The sequence below is a fragment of the Hylaeus volcanicus genome, chromosome 7, assembly GCF_026283585.1.
Source record: "Hylaeus volcanicus isolate JK05 chromosome 7, UHH_iyHylVolc1.0_haploid, whole genome shotgun sequence".
Taxonomy (NCBI): domain Eukaryota; kingdom Metazoa; phylum Arthropoda; class Insecta; order Hymenoptera; family Colletidae; genus Hylaeus; species Hylaeus volcanicus.
Genome location: NC_071982.1, coordinates 22,053,105 through 22,067,940, shown reverse-complemented (window position 1 = coordinate 22,067,940; position 14,836 = coordinate 22,053,105). Strand labels below are relative to the sequence as shown.

At 36.6% G+C, this 14,836-nt stretch overlaps 4 protein-coding genes and 1 pseudogene across 7 annotated transcripts; 1 reads left to right on the top strand and 4 right to left on the bottom strand.

Moving 5' to 3' along the window:
- LOC128879745 (serine/threonine-protein kinase VRK1) lies at positions 1–2,588 on the top strand. The gene is made up of 8 exons (XM_054129176.1): positions 1–113; positions 231–658; positions 807–859; positions 937–1,006; positions 1,109–1,305; positions 1,400–1,613; positions 1,700–2,379; positions 2,448–2,588. The coding sequence occupies exons 2-8, from the start codon at positions 496–498 to the stop codon at positions 2,568–2,570; spliced, it is 1,500 nt and encodes a 499-aa protein (XP_053985151.1). The 5' UTR covers positions 1–113; positions 231–495; the 3' UTR covers positions 2,571–2,588.
- Positions 2,589–2,999: 411 nt separating this feature from the next.
- LOC128879740 (ribosome quality control complex subunit NEMF homolog) lies at positions 3,000–6,833 on the bottom strand. 2 transcript variants are annotated; one of them, XM_054129160.1, is made up of 10 exons: positions 6,647–6,833; positions 6,323–6,494; positions 6,015–6,217; positions 4,886–5,955; positions 4,640–4,820; positions 4,263–4,564; positions 4,011–4,173; positions 3,635–3,926; positions 3,278–3,543; positions 3,000–3,209 (listed from the first exon to the last, which is right to left on the bottom strand). In XM_054129160.1, the coding sequence occupies exons 1-10, from the start codon at positions 6,700–6,702 to the stop codon at positions 3,011–3,013; spliced, it is 2,904 nt and encodes a 967-aa protein (XP_053985135.1). In that variant the 5' UTR covers positions 6,703–6,833; the 3' UTR covers positions 3,000–3,010. The 2 variants fall into 2 exon arrangements, with proteins under 2 accessions (XP_053985135.1, XP_053985136.1); XM_054129161.1 differs by lacking the exons at positions 6,323–6,494; positions 6,647–6,833 and having other exon boundaries at positions 4,886–5,941; positions 6,015–6,155.
- Positions 6,834–7,225: 392 nt separating this feature from the next.
- On the bottom strand, positions 7,226–8,306 carry LOC128879748 (40S ribosomal protein S16). Its single transcript, XM_054129179.1, has 5 exons — positions 8,206–8,306; positions 8,069–8,113; positions 7,859–7,990; positions 7,500–7,614; positions 7,226–7,432 (listed from the first exon to the last, which is right to left on the bottom strand). Exons 1-5 carry the CDS (start codon positions 8,212–8,214, stop codon positions 7,287–7,289), a joined length of 447 nt encoding a protein of 148 aa, XP_053985154.1. The 5' UTR covers positions 8,215–8,306; the 3' UTR covers positions 7,226–7,286.
- Positions 8,307–9,021: 715 nt separating this feature from the next.
- Positions 9,022–11,649, bottom strand: LOC128879513 (chitinase-3-like protein 1; annotated as a pseudogene).
- A 124-nt stretch (positions 11,650–11,773) lies between these two features.
- LOC128879512 (chitinase-3-like protein 1) lies at positions 11,774–14,607 on the bottom strand. Of its 3 annotated transcripts, none has more exons than XM_054128720.1 (5): positions 14,449–14,607; positions 13,574–13,637; positions 12,752–13,419; positions 12,349–12,641; positions 11,774–12,275 (listed from the first exon to the last, which is right to left on the bottom strand). In XM_054128720.1, the coding sequence occupies exons 2-5, from the start codon at positions 13,635–13,637 to the stop codon at positions 11,867–11,869; spliced, it is 1,434 nt and encodes a 477-aa protein (XP_053984695.1). In that variant the 5' UTR covers positions 14,449–14,607; the 3' UTR covers positions 11,774–11,866. The 3 variants fall into 3 exon arrangements, with proteins under 3 accessions (XP_053984695.1, XP_053984694.1, XP_053984693.1); XM_054128719.1 differs by lacking the exon at positions 14,449–14,607 and adding an exon at positions 13,785–13,928; XM_054128718.1 differs by lacking the exon at positions 14,449–14,607 and adding an exon at positions 13,769–13,846.
- Between the last annotated feature and the right edge of the window lie 229 nt (positions 14,608–14,836).

Here is a 14,836-nt window from a genome sequence, read left to right as displayed (position 1 = left end):
TTAACGGTTATTTGACATTTTTGAAAGTAAACAAGTAAAATAGTGCAGTCTATTCGTCGGTAGGTGGCTATACTATTTGATACTTGGTGACTTCCCCTTGCTTGTAAGTTTCTGTAAGTATATTTAAAGTCTAAGAAACATTGTAACAGCGTTAAAAAAAAAAATCAATAATTTTAAATTCATTGTGCTTCAACTAAACAATTTTATTGCAACGCGTTTCTCGTTCATAGGAATTTTTATGATCGACCAAGACTACACTGAAGATATGCAACAGCAATTTCCCGCGTTTGAATTTATTTCATGTTTCCAGCGGTTCAGCCAAACTGTACACGAAGAATTGTTGTTCGTATTGACTGCCCTGTTTATTTAAATGTAACTTATCAAGACGTAAATATTTAATATTAATTGACATCATTTTTGATTCTTTATCGTTATTTTGGAAGTGTCACGAATCTTTTCTACGTGTTACAAACGATACATTTTTGTAACCTCGCAATGTCTGGTAAAGTAGTGAAAAAAGCGCCGAAGAAGAAGGCAGCAAAAGCATATAAACTGCCAGATCCGATATCAGCCGGTGAAATATTAACAGATATAACAAAAAAACAGTGGATTCTCGGCACATCGATCGGTGTCGGGGGTTTTGGTGAAATCTATTCCGGTAGGCACTTTCTTATAGTCTCTTACACAAGCTCTGTAAACAGGGCTCTGTTTTATTCCTATTTGAATTTATAAACAACACCAGATTTTTAATTATTAATTCAATACACGTGTACTTTAATTCTCTTAATCACAATAAACAATTCCAGCTGCTCCTTACAATGGAAAGCCTCCAAAAGATTATCCCAATGTAATTAAAATTGTAAGCATTTGTTAATTATTTGTTTGTACTGCGTTTATTGTCTGGTATAATATTTTTTGGAAATTAAACTATTCCAGGAACCACATGGAAATGGACCATTGTTCGTGGAAATGCATTTTTATATGAGAAATGCCAAACCAGATGAAAGTGAGTTAATTGAACTATAATATCTAAGCATGATCTATGATCTATGATCTATGTGCACCCTACTTGAACAATCTTGATTATATACATCAAAATTTATTTCAGTTAATAGTTGGCAAAAGAAAAAGAAGCTTTCTGCACTTGGAATGCCTAGATACATAGGCTCTGGAAGTCATGAATATAAGAATATAAAATACCGATTTGTTGTAATGGATCGGTATGGCACAGACTTATGGAAACTGTTTGAAGAAAATAATAAACGATTTCCAGAACATACAGTATACAAAATAGCTTTGCAAATAGTAAGAACTCATAAAAATGTTATTTCAATTGTTCGACATATATAGTATTTCAATGGTACAATGGATTATTAAATTGTACCTGTACATTTTTTAGATAAATGTATTAGAATACATCCATTTTAAGACATACGTACATGCAGATATAAAAGGAGCAAATTTACTGTTAGATTTAAAATCACAAGATAAAGTATATTTGGTAGATTTTGGATTGGCTTCTCATTATACAACAAAAGACGAATATAAATTAGATCCAAAAAAGGCACATAATGGAACTATCGAATATACCAGTAGAGATGCTCACATGGGAGGTAAAGATAAAAAACAATCTATGAAATTTATGAATATACATTTATTTTTTTTCGATGTTACGATCTAATTATTTCACTAATTTCAGTACCAACTATGCGCGGTGATTTTGAAATTTTAGGCTATAATATGATTCAATGGTTATGTGGCTCGCTTTTATGGGAAACAGATTTATCGGATCCAGTTGTAGTACAAAAACAAAAAGAAAAAGCGTTTGATAATATTCCAGATTTTTTACATAAGTCTTTTCATGGGTCAGTTCCAACCTCCATACTTAAATACATGACTCAGTTAGCAAGTATGAAATTCAATGATACACCCGATTACGAAAAGTTTAAAAAAGTACTAACAGAAGGATTGAAACAATTGTCGCATAAACCAGATGGAAAGTTAGAATTTAAAAATGATATTACTAATGATAAGCATGAAAATTTGAAGTCTACTTCGCAAAACGCGAAGAAAACAGTTGAGAGGAATAGAAAAAGTCCACGTTTAAAGTTAATAAAACGTCTCAGTCCTGTAAGGAGCCTTGATGATAGCAATGGAAGCATTGTAATGGACAAAAAACGTGGTGGTGTAAGAGACTTAAAGCAAATATTGAACGTTATCGAGCCCGATGAAGAATACGATATACTAGTTAGAAAATCGAGAAAGCATGATAATATCGGAGGCGTAAATAAATCTAAGAACGACAAATCTCCAATTAAAGACAGAAAAAGAGTTAAAAAAAATCATTACATCGAATCGGAGTCAGAATCGGAACCAGAGGTAACACATACAATTAATATTAATGTAATTATGTTATTTTATATACGTGTATATTTGTTCCTCTGCAGGTTATATCAAAGGGATCACGATCGCGACCTGCTCGAAAAGCAACATCTAATAGTACAAAGACACATTTGGATAAATTGTCAATGCGCGCAACCAATTCTGATGAAGACATATTTGATACATAATCATTACAGATACGAAATAGGTAAAGGAGTAATCTCATTTGGTAGAACTTTTGTATATTGCAGTGTTTCTAATGAAATTTGTAAAGGCAATGTTTGTTAATATGTAAGTCGTCCAAAAGTATTACTATTTGCAAGTATATTGCACCTTTCACGTAACATGTATATACCGAGAAAAAATCAATATATTTTGATACATCTCCGCGTAAAGAAATTGTATGAAGTATACTTGAATATGGTGAGCAAGTTGCAGATGTTGCAATGAGTCCCGACCGGCCAGCCCGCATTAATATTTAAAAAGGATACAAAAAAAAAAACTCAAAAGTTAAATGCACATTTATTTTTTAAGAGATTTTAATCAGTATAAGAGTTCTGTACAAGCACATCGATACAATACGTTCTGTATACAACATTTTGTTAACTATTATACATGCTCGAAACACTTATTTTTTTAGTTTCTGTATTTGTGGAGCGCTTATCTTAACTTTTCCAGGAATATTTCTAGCTACTGTTTCTTCTTTAACAGCTTTCAACAAGTCTTTCTCTCGCGAAGTAATGTCTTTATCTTTCATAAATACCGCGATAGCAGTTTTTGCCGCCTTTCCTCTTTTACCTGTGCCTGGTGTTAATTTTACCTTGAACCTGAAAAAACAATGCGTTAAGTAAATATAACAAAATAGAAATTTGTATAGGTGAACATTTCAATTTACTTGTAATTTAGTACTGTATTATACGGTGCCACTACTGGCACGGCGAACAACAATTCGTCTTCTGCAACAGGTTTCCCTGTTAACTGATCCAACATGTCTACTTCGGGTCCTGGACCTGTATCCTCCTCTTCGATATTATCCATAATTTGGGTATTTTGTGGCGGAGCTTGTCTTTTCACCATACTTTTTTTCTTTCCTTGTTGTTTTGGCCCTGACGGATCTTTATTTTTACTTTTGCGTTTGTCTTCTTTCGCGGCACCTGCTGACTAAATAGTATTACAGAATTAGCGATGTTTTCGATCTCGATATTTTTATGTCATCTTCAACAGTACACAACAACCAACGAACTAAACTTACTTGAAGAACTTGCATAGATAATCTTCTATCTTCCTCGTCTTGATCTTTATATTTCTCTTTCATTTTTTTCAATCTTCCCTTTTGTCCTCGTTTGAGTAGTACTTGATCATTTTTTTTAGATTCTGGTTCAGTCTTTGTATTTTCTATATGAGACTGTTTTTGCGTATTTTTACAACTTTTTTCCTTCACAGTGGGCTTTAATATTACTGGTTTATCATCGCCCAAATATATTACATTTTCTTCATCCTTTTGTAACGTTATTGACTGACTATTGTCAATAAGTAATTTCATTCTACAATGAAAAAATTCGTAATTGTGCATGAAATATAATTTTCAATAATAAAGAAGCTATAAATCCGTATGTCCTGTAACTTACTTTGAACAAGACACATCAATTTTAATTTGTGTATCAGGAAACTGAGGTGTATCGTCACTTTCGATATTAACATCTTGAGTAACATTACTTTCTTCCATAATTAAATCTTCTTTAGATTCTTCCTGAATGGGATTTAGATTATCTGTTTTCTTTGGCTGTTCATCTATTTAATTTATAGTCACAACATCTAAATTAGTATAGATGAAATCAATTTATGATTTATTTTACATACTTTTATAATTGATATTTCACCTTCTTCAGAATCTTCTATTAATTCAATTTCTCTATCTTCTTCGACTATACGTTCTGCAAGCTCACTTTCATCATCCACAACTCTAACTCTCCTTTCATCTATATGTCTTTCAACTGAACTTTCTTCTAAACGAAATAGAAATCCTAATCCCATAATTAACTGACATGGTGGAAGATAATTTTTTTTCCCACGAATCATGAATGACCCAGTAGTAAGGTATTCACCAGTTGGAGCAGTTTTTGATACTTGGTCATTCTTTACCCACCATGCTCCTGCTACTACCTTAGCTTCCCACGCAATACTAATAAAGCCATCGTCGATTACAGTATTTATGTAATAAAAAATACATGTCAATAAGCTTTAACTATTAGCATACCTATAAGCAACAGCCATTGTCCCAGCATCAGCTAAAGTTTTTGGAGGGATTGGATTGCCACTGGGATTTTTAATAACTACCGAACTGGCACCAGTTAAATCTGCATGAACATATATATCTCCAGACTTCAGATACCTTTTTACAATCAGTTCATTCTGCTGTTGATCTCTTCCTCCGATTACTATAAAATCATAGTCATTAATATACTGGTAAAAAAATGACTATAATATATTCTTATTAACTGACCCAGATAATTTTCGGAGCTGATAAACCAATAAAATTTTTCAAACCAATATATCTTTCTTAATTTGTTGATACTGTGAATAGCTTTCACTTCTTTTAACGTTTGCTTCGTTTTCTTTTCCGCAGATTTTAAGGCTTTATCTTGAGACTCTATTGTTTTTTGCTGTTTTTTAGCTGCTGACCTCATCTGATCGTAATACTTCCTAACGTTTCCAAAAGATGTATGGTCTAAATCAATATGGACCAGCATAGGTTTCAATTCCGACTCCTCGCCGCTATCAACGTACGGATCGTGCAACATTAACGAAACATGGTTCGTCTCTAAATTTAACTCTTTAATCGTAGATGCAGCGGGATCTACTTTACCTACTTCTTTTAACAGAGCTTTTATATCTCGCCAACCCATTTGACTTCCAAGAGCACTTTGTATAAGTAATATAGCATTGTCTACTAAAACATGATTTCTGGTAATTAATTCTGCTTTGTGTTTATCTAACTCTTGAGTTTTCTCTAAGGTCATTAGCCTCTGATCGTGATCTTTTTTTACGTTCTCCAATTTCTTCACAGCTTCACGTTCTTGTTGCAAAACTTTTAAATCTAGCTTCTGACCTTCCATTTCAGAAAAATATTCATCAATCGCAGCATCGAACGAGGAAAAGCTTTTATAAGGATAGAATTTATGTTGTTCAAATAAAAAAGGATGAAATTCGATATTAGTGAATATAAATTCATCTTCACCATATGGTTTTACTTCTTGCCTCTGTATAATGTACCCCTGAGGTAAATTTTGTTTTGCATTGTCCATCATTTCTTTTGCACATTCTAACGCGGTAATCAATTTTGGCATGTCTTTTGTAATATCAAAATCTTTGCCAATCTCGCAACCAGGCATAAAACCATGGCTTAATAAAACATGATAAATTAAAGCAGAGCCAAATTGTAGGAGTGGGTTCAAAATTTTTTTAAGAGGCTCTCCAACTTTAGCATTCTGAAGATGTTGCTGAATTTCCTCTAGAGGTGGCATTATATTTTTGTGAGCACGATCCATTGGATATTTTTCTTTAACAGCAAACCTAATTATTACATATGTTTTTTTAATATTTTATATTACAAGATTAAAATTATTCCTTACCTAATTTTGTCTCCCTCAATATGAGGTCTTAAAATATTTAAAATAGTCATTTCATAGTCTGTGAGAACTATATTTCCACGATCATACAACTCTAAGATTACATGATAAGCTGCCTCTCCGCTTCCAAATTGTAGATCTATTATTCGATCTACACCTACTTGAGTAAGGCTTTCAAGTCGTTTATTCTTAAGATGTTTACGCATCTATGAAAATTACATTGTTTAATAAATAAATAAACAAAAACACTAGGAACAATTATTCCTAAATTGTAATTTTCCAAAGTGTAAAATAATGAGAACACTGGATACCTTCATCGAAAATCCTGAAGGTGCTACATTTTTTGGCCATTCAAACTCCGTTGTATGAATTCTATTACCGGATTCTAATAAAAGAACACATTTTTTCTCGCTTTGCTGAAGACGTATAAGATACGTTCGATGATCGATGTCATATATTTGATTTACTCGCATACCAATGAGCCTAAACAAACGAAATTAGTTGTAAAGTATAAACTACTGTTGTATTAATCACTGTAAAAATAATTTAAACGAAATACATGTACTTATTTACATTCATGTCTCATAACCTCTGCAATCAAAATATTCTATTACGTGTTTTCGTTATTTACTTACTTCTGTAGCTCATTGGTAATGCAAACAATATCATATGAATTAAATCGGTTCTTCATTTTTACGTATACGTGATAATATATTTCTTATAATTGAAAAATATATATTCGAAACGATGCATGAGGATACAGAGCAGCTGCCAGAACTACGAAACGGAGCGTAACCGTCAATCATATGACATGACATGACACACAAATGCGAAATATCATATATTATACATAGCAATAATATGTGCACTTAATCATTTCAGGTATAAAAAGTAAATTAGCACAAACATTCAAAAATCATTTTTAGTACAATTTTGATTGGTATTAGGTAATTATCAAGGATTTTCAATGACGACTACGCGACACGTCCAGTTAGTGTTACCGGCATTCGCATTATTCGATTGTTATTAATTTTCGAGAAATAATGTATGCACTTTTGCAATCGCGGTATACAGTATAAAATGCATAGCAACATTAATGGATCATTTTTGGTACAATTCTGATAGATACAATGAACCATTTCATTATTTCGTACAGTTATTGTTTAGTTTCTTGGTCCATGAGCGGCACACTGTTTTGTAATCAATAGAAATGATTTCGTTTTAAAAATTTTTATTCAGTATTATGAATATACAGTAATACGAAATTCGTAGATATTAACGGTAGGATTTCTGGTAACGGGCCCTGGCACCTGGACCACCAAATTTCTTTGGCTCGCACCTCCTCGGATCGGCGACCAGAAGAGTACGATCATATTGAATAAGGATGTCTTTTACTTCCTTTTTACTTGCTTCGTCAACATCTGAAAAATGATTTCCTGATGTCAAATGTGTCTTGCTTATTAAATGTTAATATTCATTTGGACTTACACTTTTGATAATATGCAACAAGAGCTTTAGAAATAGCTTGACGAATTGCATAAATTTGTGCTACGTGACCACCGCCATTCACTCTCACCCTAATGTCAACTCCAGAGAACTTTTCCTATATAAAAAAGACAATTAGTAATTTCAATATAACTGTTTCATGGACAGATTCTTCGTGTATCCGTATAATTCATCTTCTCAGTATCCTCGAGTTTAATCACAAATAATCATGTTCGGAATAAGGGAACATCATGGATTCATATTAACAATGTACAACGTTTGATTGTTATTTCAACTACAATAGATAGAACTGATAGAATTCATTCGTGTTTATGAAATCTATCACATTAACGAATACTCACTTTACCGAGTAACAGAATGGGCTCCTGTAATTTGTATTGCAATACACGAGGTTCCACCAATTCCAGTGGGCGTCCATTAACACGGAGGTTTCCACGGCCTCGTTTGCAATAAGCAACAGCAGTTGCGCTTTTCTGTAAATATAAACGTGCAGAATTATGGGAACACACGCGCGAACATAACCTCACTCATGATTTGGCAGTTACACTCACTTTACGTCCGAAGACTTGCACGGACTGGATAGGTTCTTTCTGTTTCTGTAAAAGAAATCATGTATTAGCCTTGAAACGTATATCTATTGTTGTTAAAGTAAGATAAATTCAAGCAATCGGCAACATGAAAAATTCACCTTCTGCATTTTGGAAAGCACGTCGTGAAAAGGAAGTAGACGAAAGGCGCCACGACGTTTTCATTAGTAGTACTACGGCAATCATGTATGGAACGACTTCCGCTCGTTACCGCGAGATATAAATTTCAACAACTGCCGTCGCATTTAGAAACGAAATTTATTCTAATAAATTGTATTAATAAATATAATTTTCTGCTCTAGATATGTTATGCGTCCAAATTGTAGCGACGAATAAACAATTGCAAGTTGAACGTACATTATAATTATCTACTGCTGCTTTTACCGACGTGCCCCTGTCAGTAGGCAACTCGAAGTACGCGCGCGTCGGAACCTCACTCGCGAAGGTGTGAATTAGGGGTTTGAATGGAAGTTCGTGTAACTCTATGCCCTAATTAGCTGTCGCGACAGGCGACAAGATTCAAGATTCCTTAAAGTCACACGTCATAATATCAATTAAGTCTAAGAACTTGGAGATTGAGCCTCTAGGCTTCATGGTTCGCCTCTTCACATTGTTTTGTAACACAATAATAATCTAATCTAAACCTATGTTACGTTCGATTTATCTACATATTTTGCATTTAAATGGATCAGCTAATAAAAGAAATGACTATCACAGGGATATATGTAAACATTAAATATCGATTAAGGCAGTGTTATCGCAGGTATTTTAAGCAAACAATGACTGTATCTTTTAATTCTCAGCAAACACTTGTATTCATAAGTGGGTCATGTATCATGTTTACTTTGCGAATATTACGTTTACTTTGTTTGTACAAAAATAAATGACACGTGCTGATACTGTCAATTAATATTTTTATTTATTACAAAACTTGTCTAAGTACGGTAATTGCGAATACATTAATTATAAACAATTCAGCAAGCTTCAACCATATACTTGTAATTGCACATGTTTTTTGATTTGTCAAAAACAAGCTCCTCGGGACAGATGAACGTGAATTGTCGATGTTTTACAGTCTTGCGGATTAGCCACGTATCCTTCGCTTTCGCAGATAGATTTCGACGACGAAACTGAGCGTGGCAATTTTCGAGTTAACTTTGTTGGTGCTGGAGAAGCCAATTCAAAAGGCTGATGCGCCGCCTCTCAAGACGTTGTTCAAGGCAGTCAAAAGAGGGTATCGCGGACCACAGGTACCACGGAAATCATCGGTATCGATGCTCCACACCATGGCACCGCCAAGCAGCATAGAGTTAATGTAGTTGGCTTTCTCTGCGACAGATCTGAAAATGAACGCGAATACATCGGTTAGATCCAATTAGTAAACCTGAAAGCTTTCCTCTCTTCCAAGTTTCCAACACTCACATAGGATCATCGTATCCAACCCATTGGTTGCCTCTGAACGCATATGGCACGCGTTGTTGTGGGTCACGGATAACGGTCCAGCCACCTTGGTTTAGATTCTCGCAAATTTCATTGTAACCTAGCAAACCTGCACCTCCCGTGTAAGGTCCAGCAGCTCCGGGGCCAGTGGTCGGGGCCCCTACTCCATTGTTATTAGGATCTGCCAGAGTGAAGGATCTACCATACGCGGGAATGCCAAGGTTGATTTTATCACCTGGCGCGCCATGCTGCAGCCAATAAAGAACCGCTGCATTCTGAAAATGAAACTTTTCTGGTAGAAAATGATGGAAAATGATGAGTGGCTAGGTTGAACGAATACGTATACTATACGTACTACGTTGTTCAACGGATCTTGGCTTCCATAGCTGGCGTACATTGGAGCGTTTAGGCCCGCGTAGTTGCTCCAGGATCCATTGAAATCATACGACATGAGATTGATGAAGTGAACGTATTGCGAGACTTGCCAGACAAGGTAGGATTGGGAAGCGGAGTCTTCACCGGCAGCCACTGCCACGCTGAGGATATAACCGTATTTGTCGAATTCTTCTCTGAGTTCTCTGAGCAAGGCCACATAGTTCTCCTTGTCCGAAGGCTGCCCTCCGCGTTGGTTGGGATATTCCCAGTCGAGATCGAACCCATCGAAGTTGAACCTTTTCAGAAAGTTAACCACGTTTTGGACAAATCGAGCCCGCGTGCTAGGATTACTGACGATCTGAGAATATTTGTAAGATCCCTCGTCCCAACCACCGGAGGAGATCATCGCCTTGGTGCCTGGACTCGACCAACGGAGCTCGGTAAACTTTCCATAGCCGTTCATGCCACCATCGTCTGGTAGATCAGCCCATGGATCGCTTACAAGAACGTCACCGTTAGTATTGGTACCGGTAAAAGAGTAGATCATATGAGTACACAGATGGGGGTTGATGTCAGAAATCTGGAAATTTCCTAGTCCAGGACTGTAGACTGCCCAGCTACCAAAGTAGCAAACGATCCTCTCTGAATAACGAAAAGAAAAAGGAATAATGAAAACGTAGACTTAGCGGTACTATTATTATCGTTAATCCGATCCTTACTGTCAGCCTGGACACCGGTTGCGGCGATCGCCACGATAACAGCCAAAAATGCTGCTTGGAACATCTGAAACGGAGGTTTTGGATGTTTTGCCATTCAAATGATTTTCCATACATGATTTTCATTTCAGCCACTTGATCGAGTTAGTTATTAGACGTTCGATATAAGGAGGTTACAAATTGCTACGATCATGGAATATCGCGATAAATCAGATAAAAGCAGTTTCATCAATAGTAACGCACGGAGATTGCCAGTTGTGTAAACACTTCTATATCTAATAACTCTGTAGCATAGCCATACTTGAGTACATTAAAAAAAAATTAATTAAATTAATATCTTTGTATAAGAGTATGTACAATATGATAGTTATGTTTCGCCATTGTACAGTCTTAGCGAATTTGTACCGTCGTACCAGAAACTGGTTTTACGATAAAATATGATATTTCAGTTTTATGATTAGTGCTTTACGAAACAATGTTCAACATTTATTAGGTTTTAGAAACGTACGGTTATAAATCGTAGAAAGCGTGTCACTTTAATTACTTCTAGATTCCCGTTTTATGACTTTATGATATCAAATAGGAAATTTTGTATCTTCCGGGCTAATACTGTACTCGAGCGCTTGCAATTACTATCTTTTATCTCGACGGTCGACAAAATACATGTACGATTTGTTACCTTAGAGCTGGAGCTTCGATCACCTCGAACTGTTTTTTACAATGTAGTAATTTAATTTGTTCGAACTCATTTATATCCTTCTCATTCCCACGTGTTCGTATTAAAAATGGATAACAAATTAAGTAACAGGCCCCTACGAGTAAATACGATAACATTACATATGTGTTTACTTATACTTATCGCGAGAATACTTAAAACTCATGGTAATTCAAAGAAATTCTACCAACTCTGTTGCCTCCTAATCTTCAATGAACACTTGTGTTTTGATTTACGTCACAGATTAGGCCTATTGTACGAGAAGGTGGCTTGGAATCATTTTCGTAAACATGATTGGTTGAAACTTTGCAACGTACAACGTACTCGATGAAAATAGGAAAAAACTAAAGTACTCCAATCCAAGACTTGAAAGTACTTCAGACACTTTTATACAGTATACACATATAATCGCATAGACTGATAATTAGAGAAAACATAATGGTCTTTTATTGCAATGTACAATTAGAATAATAATATGTACAGTAATTGTAAATAATTCGGGTTGTGTGCGACAACTCAGCAGCCCGGAACCTCGCTCTTGTAGTTGCAGACGTTCTGCGATTCATCGAAAGCAAGTTCGTCGGGACAGTGGAACGTGAAAACCTTGTATCTATCGTTCACTTTCTGGCATTGATAGAACGTTCCGCAATCTTTCGGATCGCGTACGAATCCTTCGTGTGTGCAGACGGACTCTGATGGTGGAGCTGGCTCCGTGGGACCTGACGTTGGTTCCGAAGGTGATTGCGTAGGCTCTACAGGATTGGGATCAGGAATTGGTACGCCGCTTCTCAAAACCCTATTCAAGGCTGTCAGAAGAGGATACTTTTCGCCACAGGTACCACGGAAATCGTCGGTTTCGACGCTCCACACCATAGCACCGCCAAGACCCATAGAGTTAATATACTTGGCCTTCTCTTGGACGGATCTAAGAATGAAAGTGAAAGCGTGAAATATTTTGTCATCGCTATTCGTCTCGAGAGTGACAAAAAGACACTCACGTGGGATCATCGTATCCAACCCATTGGTTGCCTTTGAAAGCATATGGCACAAGTTGTTTTGGTTCGCGGACAACGGTCCAGCCACCCTGGTTCAGATTCTCGCAAATTTCATTGTAACCCAATGTGCCAGGCTCTCCGGTGTAACGTCCAATAGTCCCAGGACCAATGGCTGAGGCGCCTAATCCATTGTTAGCGGCATTCGCTAATGTGAAAGATCTACCATACGAGGGAATACCGAGAATGAGCTTCTCGGCTGGCGCGCCTTGCGATAACCAATAACGAACCGCTGCATTCTGAAATAGAAGAATTTTCTTAATGCTATGTATGCTAAATTTCAAATATCCAAGCCTTATACTGAACTTTAACTGAACGGATAACTCCCTAAAGAAACGCGTATACGTACAACGTTGAGCTCAGCCAGGCTTCCAGATTCTTTGGAGGAGGCGTACAGAGGGGCGTTAATGCCCACGTAGTTGTTCCAGGATCCGTTAAAATCGTATGCCATAAGATTAACGAAATGAACGTATTGCAAAACTTGAGAGATGAGATATGATTTGGAGGCGGAAGCTTCAGCGGCACCCGCGGCTACGCTGAGAATGTAACCGTGATTGTCGAATTCTTTTCTGAGTTCTTTCAGCAAGGTCACAAAGTTCTCCTTGTCGGAAGGTTGCCCGCCACGTTGATTGGGGTATTCCCAGTCAACGTCGAATCCATCGAAGTTGTACTTTTGCAAGAACTTCACCACGTTCTGGACAAATTGACTGCGTGCACCTGCATCACCGGCCATTCTCGAGTATTTGGAAGATCCCTCGTTCCAACCACCGATAGCGATTAGCGCTTTGGTACCCGGACTCAATTCACGAAGGGCGGTGAACTTTCCGTAACCGTCCTTGCCGCCACCATTTGGCAAGTCAGCCCATGGATCCAATATTCGGACATTGTTGTCACTCGAGAGCCCGGTGAAAGCGTAAATTATATGAGTACATAGACGGGGGTTGATGTCGGAGACCTTAATGTTGCCCAGGCCCTGTCGATAGACTGCCCAGCTACCGAAGTAACAGACGATCTTCTCTGGATAACGAAACCAAATTATTGCATGTAATCGATTACGTAAACGTTCGGTGAAGCGCGAATGAAAAAAAGTGATCGAGACTATCTGGCTTTGCCGTTTGAAAAATAGGAAATACTTTAGCTATACTATTATCAGCGGTAATCTGATACTTACTGTCAGCCTGAACATCGGTAGCGGCAAGTATCATGAAAGTTACCACGATTACTGTCTTGAACATCTGAAAAGTATTATTTCTAAAGCGTATCGGAGATAGTACAATTGTTAATATGTAATTGAACTTAATTGATATTTCTAGTGTAACATCCAAGTCCAAGATGATCAGTGTTGAATGATAAGTTATTTTTTTACCTTCTTTGAGTGTTACCTTAGCCTGTTGATTTACGCGTGATTTTACACTGAACCGATCCGGTACTGTTTATATCGAAATCGAAATTTTCTGTGGCCTTTTATTCAAAATGAATCAGTCTTATCAGTCTTCACAGAATGTGTCACGCAGGACAGACCGAAAGTAGGGGAAACTCTGGAAGTTACCCAGGTATTATGTATCAGAGTATTTATTACAGGTGAGTATCCTTTACAGCAAACATTGCTGCTCAAAAATTTATTTACCCTGTGAGTCAAAAATCAGTCGACTCGCTTAACAAGTAACGCGTTACTTTTCAAATGTTTAGCTCTTCTGGATCGTTAGACGCGCGCACAAGAACAAAGGTGTAGTAAAAGCAAAGCTCGGCTAAATGAAATTTACGATGTCGCGATAGAATGACTGATATCGTGAATTGCACAACTTGAGGCCTGCTGTGTAATAGCTGATCAACGAAGGATTTTCTTCATCTCCGGTATTTGCATCTATCGTTTAAAAAATGTATTTTGATTATAAACATTTTCTTTTATTAAATTTATCCGCCTACTACTGTGTCTGTTCTAAAAAAAAATACCCCGACTATTCCCTTTTTGGAGAATTTACATTCACTGTGGAAATTTATTAAGTTAAAATAAATGTAGATAAAAATGAAAAGGGGTAGACCTACTTGCTGCAAGGTATAAAATTACGTTTCCACCAGGCTTCCACGAGCTTGTTGCATCACGAGAGTACAGGAGACTCCTTGTCTTCAAACTACACCGATTACCCCGAACTCGTTTATCAATCAATAATGACGCTGAATATTATATACTTCCGCATACTCCTTCGTCATTCCTATGTGTGAAAATCGTATTTTCCGATTGCAAACAGTACCCACTTATCATAATGCTTTCTCCCTTCTTTACACACGTTATCAGACGGCGCTGAATTTTATCGTTGACAGATAAAGCTTGTATTCTTTTCGGATTGATTGATTCCAAGTTTGTCGAACGTGCGATAAAGTTTCAAAAAAACTGAGTTGGTACATTTAACAATAACGTTGACGAGTCATATCC

Coding starts and splice junctions, on each gene's coding strand:
- LOC128879745 (XM_054129176.1), top strand. CDS start 496: ATGTCTGGTAAAGTAGTGAAAAAAGCGCCGAAGAAGAAGGCAGCAAAA. Junction 1,007..1,108: donor AAATGCCAAACCAGATGAAA/GTGAGTTAATTG, acceptor AATTTATTTCAG/TTAATAGTTGGCAAAAGAAA. Junction 2,380..2,447: donor AGTCAGAATCGGAACCAGAG/GTAACACATACA, acceptor GTTCCTCTGCAG/GTTATATCAAAGGGATCACG.
- LOC128879740 (XM_054129160.1), bottom strand. CDS start 6,702: ATGAAGAACCGATTTAATTCATATGATATTGTTTGCATTACCAATGAG. Junction 3,927..4,010: donor ATTGATGTGTCTTGTTCAAA/GTAAGTTACAGG, acceptor TTTTCATTGTAG/AATGAAATTACTTATTGACA. Junction 3,544..3,634: donor TATCTATGCAAGTTCTTCAA/GTAAGTTTAGTT, acceptor AATACTATTTAG/TCAGCAGGTGCCGCGAAAGA.
- LOC128879748 (XM_054129179.1), bottom strand. Junction 7,991..8,068: donor TGCAAGTCTTCGGACGTAAA/GTGAGTGTAACT, acceptor TTATATTTACAG/AAAAGCGCAACTGCTGTTGC. Junction 7,615..7,858: donor CCATTCTGTTACTCGGTAAA/GTGAGTATTCGT, acceptor TTTTTTATATAG/GAAAAGTTCTCTGGAGTTGA.
- LOC128879512 (XM_054128720.1), bottom strand. CDS start 13,637: ATGTTCAAGACAGTAATCGTGGTAACTTTCATGATACTTGCCGCTACC. Junction 13,420..13,573: donor TACCGATGTTCAGGCTGACA/GTAAGTATCAGA, acceptor TTCGTTATCCAG/AGAAGATCGTCTGTTACTTC. Junction 12,276..12,348: donor GTTGGATACGATGATCCCAC/GTGAGTGTCTTT, acceptor TTTCATTCTTAG/ATCCGTCCAAGAGAAGGCCA.